General features: G+C 46.0%; 1 protein-coding gene and 1 pseudogene across 1 annotated transcript; both read right to left on the bottom strand.

Moving 5' to 3' along the window:
* Window positions 1-3,682: 3,682 nt before the first annotated feature.
* Window positions 3,683-5,502, bottom strand: LOC109782600 (formate dehydrogenase 2, mitochondrial-like; annotated as a pseudogene).
* Window positions 5,503-11,522: 6,020 nt separating this feature from the next.
* Window positions 11,523-12,538, bottom strand: LOC109782587 (uncharacterized). The gene has a single exon (XM_020341205.4). It carries the CDS (start codon window positions 12,315-12,317, stop codon window positions 11,760-11,762), a length of 558 nt encoding a protein of 185 aa, XP_020196794.1. The 5' UTR covers window positions 12,318-12,538; the 3' UTR covers window positions 11,523-11,759.
* Window positions 12,539-19,321: the final 6,783 nt, after the last annotated feature.

The raw sequence follows: 19,321 nt of genomic DNA, 5'->3' as shown, positions 1-19,321 counted from the left end.
GAACCTCTCCTCCTCTCTCTTGGTGGCGCCGGAGTGCCATCGGGAGGGGAATCATCGCCGCGGTGATCGTCTTCATCAACATCACCATCATCATCACCATCCTCATCTCTTTTACGCGGTCCACACTCTCCCGCACCCCGTTGTAATCCCTACTTGAACATGGTGCTTTATGCCACATATTATGATTCAATGATGTGTTGCCATCCTATGATGTTTTGAGTAGATATCCTTTGTCTTTGGGTTGATTGATGATCTAGATTGGTACGAGTTGTATGTTTTATTTTGGTGTTGTCCTATGGTGCCCTCCGTGTCACGCAAGCGTGAGGGATTCCTGCTGTAGGGTGTTGCAATACGTTCATGATTCGCTTATAGTGGGTTGGTGAGTGACTGAAACACAAACCCGAGTAAGGGGGTTGTTGCGTATGGGAATAAAGAGGACTTGATGCTTTAATGCTATGGTTGGGTTTTACCTTAATGATCTTTAGTAGTTGCGGATGCTTGCTAGAGTTCTCATAAGTGCATATGATCCAAGTAGAGAAAGTATGTTAGCTTATGCCTCTCCCTCATATGAAATTGCAATGACGACTACCGGTCTTGTTAATAATTGCCTAGGACAATTCCGCACACCGATCCACCATTATTCCACACTCGCTATTTATAATATTTAGTAATATATTCTAACTTTATGATAACAGCACCTACTTTTATATTTTAGCTCTCCGATACCATGCAAAGTTATCCTCTTCATACCCACACCGTAGTTTTATTTCTCGTTTCTAGTTGGAAGCAAACGTTCGGTGGACGTAGAGTCGTATCAGTGGCAGATAGGGCTTGAGAGAATATTGATCTTACCTTTAGCTCCTTGTGGGTTCGACACTCCATACTTATCACTTCCACCTTTGGAAATTGCTACGATGATTCCCTGCACTTGGGGATTATCATGCACCGATATGGAAACCTTTGCCTGAGGCCTCGGGACTCCTCGCCTGCGCCTGCCCCTTTAGCACCAAAGAGGAAACCAGTACACTGCGCGCGCTGGCGCCCGCCTGACGCCCGCCTGGCCTTGGTCATCATGGCTTGCGTCACGGGAACCTCACGAGGTGCCCTTCGCCTTGATCTCTCCGCCCCTCGCGAGCCAGCCTAGTGAGGCCGCCCCCGAGGAGGTCTTGTGTCGTCCGCCTCGCGAGGCTTGGCCCCTCGCGAGGGTCTTGAGTGTTTGCTGGTGAAGATGGGTCGTACAGGGCCGCTAGTGGAGCCACGCCATGGGCCGCAGGCAGGCAAGTCTGGGGACCCCCATTCCCAGAACGCCGACAAACCACGAGATATGGATTCGTCCAGAACAGGCTGCCACCTCCTCCACGGACGCAAGCCCGACTACAAATCCCACAATTTCATTGTCGTGCGCCCGTAACGCCAGCACTCGACGTCGCCGTCCTGCACCAGCCGCCCCAAGCGAGCGGAAAAGACCTGCTGCCACTGACGTGATGGGCTTTGCCCATCAGTGTGTCGCAGTGGGGGCGAGGAGGGGATGAAGGAAGGAGGGAGGACCGAGTCCCGATGGTGAGCTTCCTCCCTCGGTCACTCACAGACTGACGCGGGAGAGGGGTGGAGAGGAGCGATGCCTGTCTGTGAAACCCTAAATTTTGAGGAGGCCATCCATTGTCACAAATTTTCCTCTCCCCTGGCCGCCACCAAGATGGGGGGCGCTCCTTGATGAGTGATATTTTGTGCTCAGCACATCGTTGTTTAAACCAGATAATCCTGAATTTTTCAAGAAAATCACTCTAATATTGCCACTAATGACTAATGAAGGCGATAGATCGCAATTTTTTTTAGTGTGTTTCTATAGGTAAAGGGACTAAACATGAAAGGTAATCATCATGAGGAAACACAAAAGTTTGGTGGAAGAGAGCAAGCAATTGGAGGCGCATCAGCGTGCAAGACGGTGGTTGGTACGAGCGCATGTGCTCATAGTCGTAGCGCTTGCCACCGACGCTAGCAGGTCCGCCTGACCAACTTATATAAAGGGGCCGACGCCTAATTCTCAACAGAGAGATCACCATTAGAAAAACAGAGGAACAAAACCATCTTCCAACCCTAGGAGTGTAGAGACTATCATAAACGCATATGGATGTACATACACAAGGGTTTATATAGTTTGAGGCCCTCTACGGTGGAGGTAATACCCTACTTCTTATTGAGGGTTTATCTCTTGTGTATAAGGATGCCTACAAATGATATGAACCCTCAGCCTGGTTCCCCTCCATGGTTTATATAGAGTGGCGACCTCACCATGAAGTATAGCTACAACACTGGTATAAATGCTACATGTAATGGCCCATTGGTGGCCGACTGTTTCTACTTGTGACTAATATATAGGGTAACGACTGCAGTTAATACTTAGTGCAGCTAGTGGGCAACATTCTGTTGGAGTTGATCTCAGGATGTTGTTAATCGTGACAAAAATATGGGAGAAAAAGTCTCCTCTCTTAACGATTGTGCTTTGATCAGAGACACCCATAACGATCGGTCCGTGATGCACCTAGCGCCACATATATAAAGATGGAGGCCGTGTCCCTCTCGGGTAAGTACACACACATACTAGATAAAAAAAATCAAACTCCTAACAACCGATCCTAAAGGGGCGGTAGGTGGGCTCAGAAGATTGATTACCACTGCCAGCCACCCCAAGGCAGGTGGCGCCATTGTTGCTGCTCATCTTCCTCCACCATCTCCTCATCGCTGGAGATCATGGGCTACGGCATTCTTGCATCGAACAGCCACGAAACTTTGTACCCGTAAGATCTCGTGAGCCCCTCTCTATTAATTTGTTTTTAAGTGGTGCAATACCAGTCTAATGATCCTATTTCGGTAATCCTAAAGAATTATATCTAACAAGTGACCTGTCGTTGAGCCCGAGCTTAATTCTGATTGTCGAATCATTCCTGACTAGTATCTCCACACCAACTTTTTTTTGAGACACATCTCCACACCAACTGGATCACAACCCCTTGTCGATGCTAGTATTTTTGCGTCTGGGCCTTCTGTTGGGCTGAGTTGTCGTCGTGGATCTACCTTTGTTTTTCAGCTGACGGATCGAGGAATCTGGGCTTGAGTTGTTTCCAACCTATGGAGCTGTCTTACATGAAATTAAGGAACATATCTTTAGCCATGAGTTAGAAACTCAAATGTCGAAGCACACAATCTACTAAAGCATACATTTACTTTGGGGGTGGGCCGTCATGTTTGGTTAGGCCAACCCGGAAATCATCTCTTCGTCTCTGTAAACATTGTGACGATGTAACAAAGCTTTGCGAGTTTGTCTAAAAAAATCTAAAAATTTATGCCGCTTGCAAGTGCATTCTTCAAATTTCAAACCAACCATGGTCAATTAATCTTCAGTTAAATATCTATGTTTGACTAGTGCAGTACGTCCAACCATGTTAGCCATAAACTCTGTTTCAGCAAAGTTATTATACAGAGAAAGACTATTTGTAGAGGTTGAGTTCCTACTGGTGTTGCTTCTTTCTGACCCAACATACATATAGCTGCTTGTTTGGTTGTTCATGGGAAGTTGGAGGTTCTATGGTAAATACAGACGCCACTGCCATAATCTTATCTTACTTTTAGCAATATTTTTATGACAGTGCAAGTACAACATCACAAATGGAGCTGCACAACATTTCTGCAACAGTTTGTCTTGATTATAGTTGCAACCAAATACACAGCGATGGCAACTCAAAGCAACCAGTTTTTATCCCATTTTATTTAGGCAGAGGCTGATGGCCACTGCAAGGAGCAAGCATCTGTATTTAGTTTGTGGCAACTGGCACACGACGATCCCTGCAAGTGCAAGGCGTGCTTCACTTCACCGGTACTGGCTGGCGAGCTTGCCTTCCTTGACAGTGTAGTTGGGCTCCGGGAAGTCCTGCCCCTTGAAGTACCGCGTATCTCAGCTGGTCAAACGTTTACCATGTTCAGTAAGCACAGTTAAGCAAATGAGCATAGCGAGCTTGGAAGCAGAGCAAGCTGCGACTGACCTGGGCGTCGATGGTGATGCCGGAGATGTGCGGGGTCATGGCGTTGTTGGGCATGTACCTCCACGGGTGGTCCTTGGGCGCCGGCTGCGGGTACCACACGTCGCCACCGGCCGTATCCTCATCAGAAGAGGACAAGGATTAAGCAGTAATGTTCGAGAGCAGCCCGGAATTCATGTGCTTTTACCGGCGATGTGCGCTTCTGCAAGCGTCTGCCACCGCCTGCGTGTCCATGACGGCGCCACGCGCGTTGTTCACGATGATGACGCCTCTCTTCATCTTGGCGATCTTCTCCTTGTCGAACATGCCCCTGGAAGGAGAACAGGGAAGCAATTAGAAGGACAAGAACATGGATCGTTGGTCATCATGCATGTCCGGTCAGTCGCTGGCTGCAGCTTACCTTGTCTTGTCGGTGAGCGGCATGTTGAGCACGACGACGTCGCACTTGGGCAGCATGGCGTCGACCTCCTCCTCGAAGGCCGCGCCGAGCTCCTCCTCCAGCGCGGCGTCGACGCGGAGCCGGTCGTGGTAGAGCAGCGTGCAGCCGAAGGGCTTGAGGCGCTGGAGCAGCAGCCTCCCGATGCGGCCGGCGCCGTCTTGCCCTCCAGGTCGTAGGCCCGGTGCGCGACGGCGGCGAGGTCCCGCTCCCCACCGACGGCCTGGCGGTGCGCCGGCAGGAAGTTGCGCAGGAGGACGAGGATGCGCATCAGCTGGTCCTCCGCCACCGACACGGTGTTGCTGCCCGTGACCTCGGCGCCGGCAGGTCGCTGTGGTCGGAGCCGATCCCCGCCGTGAGGAGCAGCTCCAGGTTGTTGGCGCGGCCGATCCGGTCCGCGCCCACGTACGCCGGGTGGAACGGCGTGGTGACGAGCACGTGCGCGTCCCCGATGTGCTTCTCCAGCTCTGCTCGCGCGCGCCCAGGATGACATGCATGATCCGTTAGCGTGACACTTGTTAACGTAATGGAAGTGAAGTGATGTGTGTTGTTGATCAAAGCAAACTGACCGCAGTCGGGGCCGTCCTTGTCGTCGGTGACGACGTACCGGTGGCCCAGCGACTCGAGCCAGCCGCGGATGCCCAGCGCTTCTCCACGCAGCCCACGAAGCCGGGTTCTGCGCCGCGTGCTCGCCGCCCTTGTACAACACGCCCACGATCTTCTTGCTGCCCTGGAGAACGAAGCAGAGCGACGCAATCAGTCCCATGTTAACACGATCGACAATGGCATGAAGGCTCGGGACGACCTGCTGCGTCGCGTTCCTCATGGCCATGGAGTTAACCGGCGACGGCGGCTGGTTCGCGTTCGGAATCGGCTGGACCGGCGCACCGGTAGTGGTAGTGGCACTGGTAGGTTCCGCCGGGGCGGCGGCTGGGCAGAATCATAATAGCAGCCGGGCGATGATCGGGGAGAGAGTGAAGCGGACGTGGCGCGAGGCCGCACGGGCGGTGTGACGGGTGGTACGCAGCGAACGTTTCCGCTGTGCGACCGACACGCCAAGTGCGTCGCGACGGGAAAGGATGCCCAAGTGGCGCGTCGCTGGGCGGCTACGGTACGGAGAGACATGGGAGGAAGGCCGTCTCGTCGGCGTTTTCATCTGCTGTCACCTACGGCGGCGCGTTTCTCCGGTTTCCACGGATTCGTTTGTGTGTACCTACGCTGGCCATCTCGCAATTGCTTAGATCATCTCTCTCCTTATCATTCAACATTTTTCCAATGAAAGATTTTTGTATAAAAAAACTGATAACTGGATGAATAGGTGTTATTCGATTCGGTCACCCTACGAGTACCGATTAACTGTACAAAAAATATTCTTGGTTACGAGTAGCGTTTTCTTGAACAATTATGTAAAACAATATTCTTGGTTAACACGATCTGGCCTGACAAGTTAACACGATGAATAGGTGTTATTCGATTCGGTCAACCTACCAATAGCGATTAACTGGCACGTTAAATAATTAATCGGACGAATTCTTGAACAATGCATTTTTTCATACACATTGTTTTTTTGTATACATGAGAAACATATTCTCCATACACATTTAACATATCTCAAATACTTGGTTAACATTCTTTTACAAATGTTTTTATGCAAAGTGTTTTTTGTAATATATTTCCTTGGAGTATTTGGAAGTAAAAAAGGAAAAACATGAAAAAAAACAGAAAACAAAAACAAGGGTGTAGCCTCCCGTGAGATGGTTTGGCCCATCGGACGCTCGACATGAGGGGGCAACTAATTAAGGGGTACCTTTTGCGGGAACCCCTCAAGGGACACTTTTGGTTGCCTAAGAGCGTGTCAAGGCCGCATGGTACATTTTGGGCGTTCCCTTAGGATTTTTTTTCCATACACGTTTTGGGTTTAGATGGTTCCTTTCCCAATTTTTTGGCTTTTCGATTTTCGCGTGATTTTTTTTTTTGCTTTCAATAGAGTCACAGATTTTGTTCGCAAAAAGGTATAGTTGTGCCTCTCAAAAATGAAAAAAAAATATTTTATTTTTTTGCTTTCACAAGAGACACAAGTTTGCTTCTTGTGGAGGCACATATTTTTTTCCGCGAGAGGCACAGCTGAAGAGGCACAGATTTACTTTCACGAGAGGCATAGAAGAAAACCCTATTTTTTTTGCTTTCACAAGAAGCGCAGGTTTGATTCTTGTGGTGGCATAGCTGTGCTTTTCTCGAAAAAGAAAAGAAACACATTTTCTTTTTGTTTCACGAGAGGCACATATTTGCTTCCCTAGGAGGCATAAATTTTCCGTGAGAAGCACAACTGTGCCTGTCGGAAAGGGAAACAAGTGAAAAAACATGTTTCCGGCTAAGATTTTTTCTATCAGTTTTTTCCGGGGGTTTTCGTGGAAACAAAATTCTTAGAGACCTTTTAATATGGAACTAGGTTCGAAAATCTGGAGACGCGGAATCGAATGGTGAAAAGATTCATGATATAGACGCACGAACCAAGAGATAAAATATTTTGAAAAAAAGGGAATCTATGAAAAGGAGAAAAACTCATAGATTGACCTTTGCAAGAGGTAACCCTTAATTGGAGACATAGGGGGCGTCTCTGAAATCGGCGCCTTAAAAGCTAAATACGAGCAACCGAGGTGGGCTGGCCCAGGAGCAGTGTCTGCACGGTTATTGTATGCGTGTGGTACTGTATAGCACCGGTTTTGTTGTTCACTCAGTTTTTCCCGATTTCCTATTTTTCCCTTCTTGGAGTTTATTTTTCTTTACTCTTTGTTTTGCCTGCTTCTTTTTTCTGCTTGATTTTCCCTTTTGTGAACATTTTAAATATTCACAAGAATTTTTTGAATTCTTGAACATTTTTAAAATTTAATAGGAACCTTTAAACTCATGATCTTTTTTAAAATTCCTGAATAACTTTTAATGTGTGAACATTGTTATAATTCAAGAATATTTCTTTTGATTATGGAATATTTTTGAATTTCAGAATATATTTTTAGATTTGCATACAGTTTTGAATGCAAGAACTTTTTTTAATTCACAAGTATTGTTTTTTTTTAATTCGTCAATAGTTCATGAAGTTTAAAAATATTCATCGGTTTAATCGTGAAGAAAACCAGAAACGGAAAAAAGGAAACCCGTTCTAAATGGTTACGAACACCAGGCTCAATAAAAATAAGGAATGATGCTATACTGGGCCGGCCAATGGGAGACTTATGTGAGCTATCCGTGCATAGCGCGCTATATAACAAATCAACAGTTGCTGCCACAAACCCGCGGGAGCTCCTATCTGTCGCTCTCTGCGACAGGTTGTCGCCCGCACGCCTAGGGCAGTATACGACTGGGCAGTATGCGACGGGCTATGATTTATAGCTTGACAAACAATACGCCACTAGGGCTATCCAACCCAGGATCTCGTCCGAAGAGGCAAGGTAACACAACCAGCTGAGCTAACGAGCTTTGCTGATCATAAGACAACACAAACTCTTAAGAACCAAAGCCCAACGCAGATTCAAACTATTTCTGAAATTGCGAATATATTTTTTTCGAAGGCAACGCAAATCATTAAAAACTGTAACATTTTTCAAAAAATGGTGAACAATGATTTGAAATGGGAACATTTTTTGTAATTCCACCAATAAATTGGGAAAAGCAAAGATTATTTTAATCTCCCAAAGAAAATTTGAAAAACAAACATTTTTTGAAAACCATGAACAATTTTTGAAACTCCTAAAAAATGGAAAAATGAACATTTTTCAAATTTTGTGAACAATATTTGAACTTTTTGACCATTTCAAAGAAAAACATTCTGAATAAAACTTGAAAAACACGAACATTGTTTGAAATTTACAAACATTTTTTGCGACTTGAATATTTTTTGAACCCCTGAAAAAATGGACAGTTGCGAACAATTTTTGAAATATGATTTTTCTACATTTGAACATTTTCTGATGAAGGGAACATTTTTTGAAAGAAGTGAAAATTTTGAACCAAATCATCTGGAAATTTATTGAAAAATACAAATATTCATGTAAAACCATGAACATTTTTTTTATTTATGAACCAACTTTAAAACACAAAGACTTTTAAAAAATTGAACATTTTTTCAAGAAATAAAAATAATTTCAAAATGAAAAACTAAAAAGAAATTAAAGAAAAGAAAAAAGGAAATATAAAAACCAAAATAAACAGAAAAGGCCGGCCAGAAACCTTCTAGAACTCCCAAAACCAAAAAATGCCAGGGAACCTCTGGAAGGTTCCCAAAACCGGGGACATTGAAACATTTGAGCAAGCCGGCCCAGCTCGAACACCGCTTGATCTCCCTGTGCCAAACAACATTAGTTTGACGCAGAATGCGTGAAATAGGGATTACCCAAACCCCCACCAAAAAAAGTTTAGTTTTTGTTTCTAAGACATAAAAAAGTGGGGGTGCGTCGGGAGGGGGGGGGCACCATCTATCGTCTTCAGTTTTCAGAAATCCCACCAGTTTGGGCATCTTCCAGAAGCTTCCCAGCTGGTTTTTTTATGTGTTTCCAATTTCTGGTTTTCTTGGTGTTGCCTGGCTTCTTTTTCCTTTTCCATTTTATTTTTATGTTTTCTTTTTGCATTTTGCCAAATGCATGAACTTTTTTCTTAAATTCTTGAATTGTTTTGAAATTTAATTCTTTTTGAAATTCATTAAATTTTTCTTAGATTGTGAACGTTTTTTAAATTCATATTTTTTTCTCCAAAATTGATAAAATGGTTCAAAATAGATGTATTTTCTTCAAATTTGTGAAATTTATTTTTAAAATCGATGAACTTCTTTCAAAATCTTGATTTTTTTCAAAATATCTGAACTTTTATTGAAATTCACGAACTATTTTTCATAAAATAGTTTCAAAATCATTAACTTTTTTGAATTCATAAAATTTATTAAATTTTGTGTTTTTTAATTTGCGTGTTTTTCTTTCTTTTTCTTGATGTTTCCAAAAGTCAATGTTTGATTGGTCAACTGTTCAACTATCAGCCGGTCAATCGTTGATCGAGCTGCGCACTAGCATCATAATGGGTGGTGGCCCGTGAGCGTTCTATGCGGGCGCCATCTAGCCAACTTGCGCTTGATGCGCCGACAAGGAGCTCTCTGGTGCTGCAGTTTCATTCTGTCGAGATGATTAAGGACTATATCTGGGAGCGTCGGCCCTAGTTCTTCCAATGACCGATCTGGCTACATTCATATCCAGAGATTACACCTTTTTTCTGACTGCTTGAATGTCGTGGACGGTAATGCTACGAGGACGTAAGGGATATGAAGTTGTCATCGAGGAAATCGTAGCTCTAAAATCTTCATCCCTCTCAATATTGACCCCCTTGATGCGGCCACTATGGCCAAGGATCTAGCTACGGACATCTCATCTTTCCCACAAACGTACCTCAGACTACCTCTTTCTCCGCACAAACTACCGCCTTCTACTTTCCAACCTGTTATTGACCATTGCGATACTTATCTTGCGGGTTGGTGCGCGCTTCTCCTCTCCCAGGGAGGCAAATTGGTTCTCCTCTCGGTCGTCCTGGACAGCCTCCCTACCTACTTCATGCTCTGCTTTTCCCTCCTGATCCAAGTTCTGGAAGCTATAGACAAACGTAGACGTACCTTCTTCTCGTCCAATGACGAGACATGTTCTGGGGAAAAGTGCCTAGTTGCCTCGAATGAAGTGTGTATTGGTGGTCTAGGAGTTAAAAACCTTCGTGCATAAAATTTTGTCTGCAGCTGAACTTTGCTTATAAGTTTTTACGTTCCTCTAATTTTCCCTGGAAGGACCGGATCCTACATTACTCACCCCTCCACATTGGGCATGGTAAAAGCAACTCCTTCCTTGCAAAAACTATTTTCAAACATTTGCAGAGCCCGAGCGAGATTTCACAGTGCACCATCGATGATGGTCGCTCCACCTTTTCTTGGTTAGATCGTTGGCTGAAGGCAGAACCCCTGGCTTTAGTATACCCTGCTCTTTTCTCCCACCACACCCGACCAAATGCCATGGTAGCCACTATATTGTAGGATGGGGTCGAATTTTCTCTTGGTACTCGACTAACCAATACTGCGATCGCAGAACTTGCTTCTCTAAACTCAATGTTGCAGGATTTGGCTCTCTCGCAGGTTCCGGACACTCGAAGGCTGCTAAACGGTGCTACCTTCTCCACTAGTGGGGTATACGCAGCCCTTACTAAGCAGCTCCTGGACCCAATTCTTACTATTATTTGGGACCCATCACTAGTGCCAAAGAAAGTGATGATTTCCGGCTAGCTTCATTACCTAGACCATCTCAACACGAGGAGGAACTTCCACAAAAAGAATATTCTGGATACGGATGTTTGCCCGAGGTGCTCTCACGCAGTGGAGGACAGTGAACACCTTTTCTTCTCGTGCCCGGCCCCGCAAATTTGGCGGGCTATTGGCATCAACCCTCTCTCTCTCTTCATCGATTTGTATGCTCCTTGGCTCACCACTTCCGGATGCTCTGCCTACCTTGGTTAACGCCTTCATGTGCCTCCTCATTCTTTGGAAGATTTTGGGATGCTAGGAACAAGAAAGTCTTCCAAAGTCTTGAGGTCGATGTTAGTACTACTGTTAAAGCTTAAGTCGGAAACTCTAAAGGGGCACACCGGCTTGTGGCGTGATTTCCTCTCCTCTCGCAAACTGTAATCCTGTAACACTTGGCAGCTTTTGAAATATTTTCAGGTGGGGAGTCTTTCACCCCTGGTGACCATTTCAAAAAGAAAAGAAAAAATCTACCCTTTGTAATTTTGTCCATGAACACTTGGCTTGGTCTTCTATATGACCATGTTTGTATTCCTGCGATCATTAACCAATAAAATCAAGCGCTTTGTGCTAAAAAAGGGAGCCCCCCGGGCTGGACCTCCCGTCCTGATATTCTTTTTTCCGAACAGCAAAAACGTACGAACTTGAACCGGTGAAGTTCCATACTCCGTTGAGCAAAGAGGTGAAGAAAAACATCAGTATGGAAACTCTGATGAACTCATAACCCGTGTTCCCAGTCTCCACTCAAAATACTTCTTCTTTTTTAGGGGAAACAAACTAGTGATTACGCAATGTTTGGCGTATCACTCTCACGCAATCAACTCAAAGCTGCATTAGCATTACAGGCTTACAGTTCCGGGAATATATATATCTCGCGGAATCAAAAACAGCAAAAAGGAAAAGAAGAAGGAACGCTAATCGGCTCTCATCTTGTACGTAGACTCGTACGCACAGCTGTTAGTCGTTGTTACCCAGCGCCAGCGGACGCGACGCTCAGGCTCAGGCTCAGCTCAAGACGCAACGCCGTCCCGGCGCCGCCGCCGTCCAGCCGCTTCCCCCGCTCCGGGCGCAGGACGGCGCCGCGCCCGCGCGCGAACGCGAACGCGCCCGTGCCGCCCACCACACAGAGCGCCTCCTTGTCCCTGGCCACCTCCACGCAGAGGCTGCCGGACAGCCCGGGCGCGTCGAACGCCAGGTGCACCGTGTCGAACGCCGACATCGCCGAGCCGCGCTCGCCCGGGAGAACGAACCCCGAGGCCGCGCCGACGGCCGCTGACGTGATCTCCGGCCCCGCCGTCATCCGGTGGCGGAACACCAGCGCCCTCGCCACCCCTTCGTCTCCGTGCGCGGCGCCCTGCTTATGCCTCGCGGCACCTGACGCCGCCGGATGGATGTACACCGTGATGTCGCGGAGTCCCCGGGGGCGCGCGGTGGACCGGTGGGGGAGAGGGGAGACGGTGGCGAGCAGGACGACGGCGAGGACGGCCGCGGCGATCACCACGCAGAAGATGACCCTGCCTAGCATTATCACGGCCGACTCATTCTGTCCCGTGGTCTGTTTTGCTTACCTTGGACAGCCAAATGCAGCAGGAGTACTGTCCGCCGTGGTGAGCATTCTAGCTAGTGATCATGCCGCAAGAGTGGTTGCGTTTACTACTACTACTTAATCCATTGTTATGACGCATAGGGTCAAACGTACTCTTAACTAAACCATTGACGAAAGGGTCGACGTCGATTAACTACGGACACGACGTTATTAGTGCGGTTGGGCAGGTGGAGCATCGGCCATGTGCAAATGCGCAACTACTTTCCCGCTTAGTGTTGGCTAATTGTTCTTCTTTTTGATTCGCCTGATTCGAAATGCAAAATCAAAACTTTGGTATCAGTTCTTTTTTTTTTTGCGCAATAGCTATATACAATATGAAATTTGGGTTAGTCGATTTCATGTGAAGGAAGGAAGCGCCGGAGGGAAGAAAGAAGATATCACATTATCTATCTTAGGCTGACAGGCTACCCCATCACCTATCTTAGACAGGTTTGCCAGAAAAAATGGTGCATGGCCGGATTAGAGGGATGGCGCGGGAGGGGCGAGGGTGACCTAAATTTAGAGGTAATAGCATCACATGTCCCTGTACTTGCACAACATGTGATGGTTTAGTCCTTCTACTTGTAAAAGTGGATTGGATAGTCCCTGAACTTGCAGCAGATGAGCAAGTTTAGTCCTGGGCCAATCATGTGCAGCCAAATGGACGCCAAGTGGACGAGCTGTCAGCGCGGCACTTTTTGCACTTAGGCCCCTACTGTTTTCATGTATCTACCCTGCAGTACACCGCATCTCTCTCGGAATATTCCAACGTATATCTATTATATTATTAAGACAGAAAACAAATAAGACACCGCGTTCATCCACATATATTAAGTTATATCAACCATTAATTTTAGAGGTTAAAGGCTAAGATTTAAAGATACAAACGTTACATACAAATATTATGTATATGCCTTTTTTGGAACTTTGGAAGTTGTCACGTGCAGACAAGGGGGCGTATAAGAGGATACCTACACGTTTGTAACCTCATGTATTGTATCCCGGCAAAAACACATGTATTGTACATGCAAATAAGGAGGCATTGTATTCTGAAAAAAGTCTATGTTATCACGTACAAGCTGAGTCCAATACGGACAGATTCGCAAAAGAAAGAAGTCCAGCACGGACAAGTACAAGAGAAAATCAGGACATGTTAAAATGGAAACATGTACAGACAGGACGGAGTACACAACGAATAGGAAGCACGTGAACCCTAAAAAAGAATAAGAAACACTTGCCAACTCAAAAAAATGTTACATGTTAAAAAAGAAACATGTAGAGACGGGAGGAAGTACATACACAAGAAAAAGAAAACATGCGCCGACTGAAAAAAGGGAAACATGTATAAACCGGACAAGGTACATGTTTTTTAGGGGTAGGTACACATTTTTTTAGAATACATGCATTGCAGGTCTCTTCCTAGAAAAAATAACATTTATGCATAAATCCTTCAATGTACAAGGATATATACTCCAAGGATAACTCCTAACGCATATCATGTGTACATGCATGAGCCATTTTTTTTGCACGAGCAATACTTATATCATAGAAAATAGAAAGCGCGGGATCAAAAAAATTGAGAAAAGTCAAAGAACAAGTATATAATGAGAGACCACCAAAGAATTTTTTTCTAAAATAAGTTCTGAGCCAGATTATTCTTCATAAAACACTACTTGTGTTTCTTAATAGATGGACAGGAATAGAACTCATAATTTATATATGAGATTCAGAATAATAAAAATTAATCATTTTCCATTATATAATGTTCATTGGTAAGAGTTAACTATAAAATCTAACCCATAGACATGAGCATGAAAAATAAAAAATAAATCAGCGATTAAGTTTCATTCCCCTTGGATTAAAATATATGATCATGTTGGACAAAAAAAAACATGTGCAATATTCAACGAGAGAAAAACTGTAATACCAATTTCTGCATGAATACAACTATAATTCCTTGAATTAGATGATCATTAAAAAATCAGCCAAATATAAAACTGAAAGATGAAATATATATTGTAGTAACATGAGGGCTTTGCTTTCCCACCACAAAATATTCAATATGCGGTGCTTCAGAAAAATAGTAATGTACGATTTCTCACATGCGTCAACTCATAGATTGTTTCCGTCCATGGCAAAATGCGCATTTCCTGCATCAGTAAAGAAGGACTTGATAGTATAACAAAAGAGTACTGCAGGGTAGATACAGGAAACCGGTAGGGGCCTAAGTGCAAAAAGTGCCGCGCTGACCAGCTCGTCCACTTGGCTGTACGTGATTGGCCCGGGACCAAACTTGGTCATCTGCTGCAAGTTCAGGGACTATACAGTCCACCTTTACAAATAGAAGAATTAAATCATCACATGCTGTGCAAGTACAGAGACCTGTGGTGCTATTACCTCCTAAATTTAGTTCCAGTCGACTCCCTCCGTTTCTAAATATTTGTCTTTCTAGAGATTTCAACAAATGACTACATATGGAGCAAAATGAGTGAATCTACACTCTAAAATATGTCTATATACATCCGTATGTGGTGGTCCATTTAAAATCTCTAAAAAGACAAATATTTAGGAAGGGAGGGAGTGGTCCCATTTTTTTGTTTGAAGACGCGGACAGCTCTAGCATCAAAGTCAAAACGTGCCAGCAGAGTGCATGGCTACTGACTACACTGTTCGCTGTCCCAAGTGGTTCACATCATGTGATCACTTTATTAATTATTATCACGCTGACGCCACTGAAAGCCTTTTCTTTTGACACGACTGGAAATCAGTCTCACAGTGACGGAACTATGATCCGCAGACGCCTTGCAAAGCGCGTTCATAAAAAATCGCAGCATTCAGGAGAATTTTCTCTATGTGCAAAACATGGCGCGCTCCTTTTCATGAGAACAAGAGACCGGCTTTGCTACTACTAAAGTTTGACATTGCCAAAGCATTTGATTCTGTTTCCTGGACCTACCTTCTGGACATGCTGAAGGCACGCGGCTTTGGGCCAAGGTGGCGTGAGTGGATTGCTATGCTGCTGAGTGCTGAGAACATCCACCTCGCAGGTGATGATCAATGGTTCATGGTCCGAGTTAATACACCATGGGAAAGGTCTGCGGCAAGGGGACCCGTTGTCCCCGTTCCTCTTCATCCTTTCCATGGATCCACTTCAGCGGATTCTGCGGTGGGCGACGGAAGGCCAACTAATATCCAAGTTTCCGGGCCGCAGGCAAGTGATGAGATGCGCGTTCTATGCCGACGATGTGGCGCTTTTTATGCGGCCTTCGGCTTCTGATGCGAGGATGATAAAGCTCCTGCTTGATTTCTTCGGGGAGGTTTCAGGGTTACGCACTAATACGGCCAAAAGCTCAGCATTACCGATCCGATGTGCGAACCTGGACTTGCAAACCATCTTGCAACCCCTTGGCGTTCCACTGAAGGCCTTTCCATGTGTGTATCTAGGAATGCCACTAGCACTAAAACGTGTCCGCAAAATTGATCTGGACCCATGGCTGCATAAATTTGGCAACAAAACAGCGACCTGGAAAGGGGGATTGATGGCCAAGGGTGGCCGCCTGGTTCTTCTCAATGCCGCCTTGTCATCTATTGCTATTTACATGATGACGGTTCACAAATTACCAGCGTGGGTCCTCAAACGGCTTATTCAGATCTGTCGCGCGTGGCTATGGAGCGGGGAGAACTCGTGTAATGGCGGGAAGTGCAGAGTTAACTGGCAGGCTCTGGCGCGCCCTAAAACCCTGGGTGGCCTTGGGGTTATGGACCTGGAAAAATTCGGTCGTGCCCTTCGCATCCGATGGTTATGGATGTCCTGGAAGGATCAGTCGAGACCATGGGTCGGCCTGGAACTGCCATGTGATGCGTCGGATCGTGCTCTCTTCCACATGGCCACAAGCGTCACGCTGCAGGACGGTTGCATTGCACGGTTCTGGCATGATCGATGGTTGAATGGACTCTGCCCAAGGACAGTTGCACCAAACCTGTACAAGGTCTCAATCAGGAAAAATCGTACTGTCAAGGATGCCATGACTAATGAGCGATGGATGTCGGACCTGGCTCAAGGCTTGACCGAAATGATGGTGCATCAGCTTGTTTCTCTTGCTGCGCAGCTTGAGAACATCACCCTTACACCTGGTCAGCCGGACACCATTGAGTGGCGTTTCAACCCCGACGCTGCTTACAGTGCAAGATCTGCCTACCAGCTACAATTCTTGGGCTCGATGTCCATGGAGGGCGCTAAGCACATTTGGGCGGCGTGGGCACCGGGCAAGTGTAGATTCTTTCTATGGACGGCCACGCTAGGGAAAATTTTGACGGCCGATGTGTTGCTGTGGCGCGGATGGGAGAACAACTATTTCTGTCCTTTGTGTCGGAGAAATCTGGAAACTGCCTTCCATCTTCTTGTGGAATGCCCGTGGGCAAGGAAGGCTTGGGACTTGATCGCGGCTGCGGCTGCCTTGCCATCATTGCGGCCAATCTCCTGGATGGAACTGCACAGCGTTGGAGGATGGATGCAAAGCTGCTGGCAGAAAGCACCGATCGCAAAAAGGAAAGGCACCTTGTCTCTTCTTCACCTAATCTCTTGGGAAATATGGTGCGAACGAAACAGACGGCTGTTCGACAACAAGCGGATGGATACTAGCATTGCTGGTGAGGAGAATTTAGGAGGAAATTAGAATCTGGAACATGGCAGGAGTAGGGATCCCCTTCGACCCAGGCTGATTTGTTGCCTTGTTTTTTCCTCTTTTAGCACCCTTTCTTAGGTGCTTTCTTCGTTTTTTATTGGGCACCCTTCTGTACTGTTTTTACTCCTTACTGATCAATGAATTTGGTAGAACTCCTACCAACATTAAAAAAAATGCGTGCTCCATATTCCCGTGTGGTCATCATAATCCTCTCAGCCTCAGGTGGGGCAGCGAGACGAGTGGTGACGCAACCTACACCTAGACAAGGATAGTTAGGGCAAGGTTTGGTGAGCGAGATTTCAAATCACTCAAATCGGAAGCGAGTCTGATTTCCATCGACGAGACAAAACTGCAATATCCAACATTTGGTGCAAACGCCACCACACAGTCCGGCTCACAGTGGCTTGACACCAATTATGTGCCCCGTTGATTCGACGTAAGAAATAACGAGAGATGCTACATAAACTATGCACGCGGAAGTGTCAGCAGCAGCAGCAGCATCGGCCAAACTCTCGCATCCACCACAGATCCAAAGGCTTAGCATGGCCCCACAATAATGCACGCAGGAAACAGCAACAAAAGCCTACAAGGGGCCAAGAGCGCGCACCCAACGAACAGAATTGCGATCCAGCGCAAAAACAATTGAAGAAAACAGAGGTCCTCCGTATGATTGGGAGGGGGAGCTAGCCAGGGCCATCAAGGGATCCATGAGGGGCACCCAATCAGATTCGGGCCGAACCAAAGCCCGACGATCATTGGGGCAATGTTCAGTGCACTGTGCGAGTGGATCCCATCGAGATCCATTCTACATCTCTCCCACAAGGCATCATCACGAGCGTGGATTAGTCTAACGGCGGGTTAGGGGAAGGCAGAAGGATCATGGGACAGGAGGCGGAGAAGAGGGGGAGGAGGAGCACACGCATGTTCGCCGGGCGCAGAGGGACAGGATAGGGGATCTGCACAGGAGGGAGGGCAGCGGGCGCCACTGTGCGGTGCACTTGGGTTGGGCGAGGGGTGACTTGTGCCCCGCCACCGGCCACCACCTTGGGTACTCGGCGCACGCATCCTCCGTCCGTCCGCGAACAACTCGCCCGCTTGGATCTTGTGTCGGCGCTTGGACCAGCCACTGCCTCTGTTCTCTGACGCCGAGTTTTCTAGGGGTGGGAAAGGGATGGCTCTCGTCCGCGTAGCGTTCCTGCCACATTACCCTTCGGCTTGATCCAGTGGGTTGATATTGATTTTGGACTGAAGTTTTTGTACCAATGAGGTCTCTCTGAAAGAGTTTCATGATATATATCTCATGCACACGGCGGTAAGAGCAAAATTAGACTTATTTGCTATTCCTCGGGTAATTGAAAACGATTTTTGGATGATCACTTTTCGATTTCATGGACAATGATTTGGTGAAGATAGGGATGACGTGGCTTGCCGCGGCTTCACCGGCAGAGACGAGGTCGAGAGTTGAGTAGTGCGGGTGGGGACTTTAGAGCAACTCCAACAGCCCCCTAAAACCAGTTTTCCGGGCTTCCCGTAAAATTGGGGAAAGTTGTCTGAGAGCAAACTTTTGTGAGTTTTCATTAACTTCTTCTTCAAAATTCTTAATCATACCTTTTCAAAGAAAAAAAAGAAAATTCTCAATCGTCCACCTTTCTCAGTAAACAAAAATAGAAAAGACATGTGCATATGCCTACATAACATCATATAGTTTTTATGCTAGTTTGATGTCTTAGAAGAGTTGGGCACGCTTTGCTGCGCCATTGCTCTTGTTGGCTTTTCATAAAAAAATTACTCCGTAAGTTTTAAAAATTACGGTGATTAGTTTTTTGAAAAGTCAAACATTTTTAAGTTTGATCAAATTTACAGAGAAATATATCAATATCCATAATATCAAATCGGTAACCTCAAATTCATTATGAAATGAATGTTCATATTTTATTTAATTAGTATTGTGGATGTCGATATTTTTTGCTATAAACTTGGTCAAAGTTCAAGAAATTTGACTTTTGAAAAAACTAATAGACCTTATATTTGGAACGAGGGGCTATTTGGTTTGGCGCTTGGGAAGATGATCGAGTGAGTTTTTCATTTTTTATAATCCGATGTTTTGGTGGGCCTTTCGCGGTGTGATTCCGTGTTATCTTCTAATCAACGCATATTTATGTGGGGAAATTTTCGCGTTGGCGGCTGCCTGCACTAAATTGGTCCTACGGTATCACATGTTGGTGCTTCTTTTTTCTAGGCGATGAGAGGGTGTGCGGG

The sequence above is a fragment of the Aegilops tauschii genome, chromosome 5 (assembly GCF_002575655.3).
Source record: "Aegilops tauschii subsp. strangulata cultivar AL8/78 chromosome 5, Aet v6.0, whole genome shotgun sequence".
Lineage (NCBI taxonomy): Eukaryota > Viridiplantae > Streptophyta > Magnoliopsida > Poales > Poaceae > Aegilops > Aegilops tauschii.
This window is presented reverse-complemented; position numbering and strand designations above follow the sequence as displayed.

Coding starts and splice junctions, on each gene's coding strand:
- LOC109782587 (XM_020341205.4), bottom strand. CDS start 12,317: ATGCTAGGCAGGGTCATCTTCTGCGTGGTGATCGCCGCGGCCGTCCTC.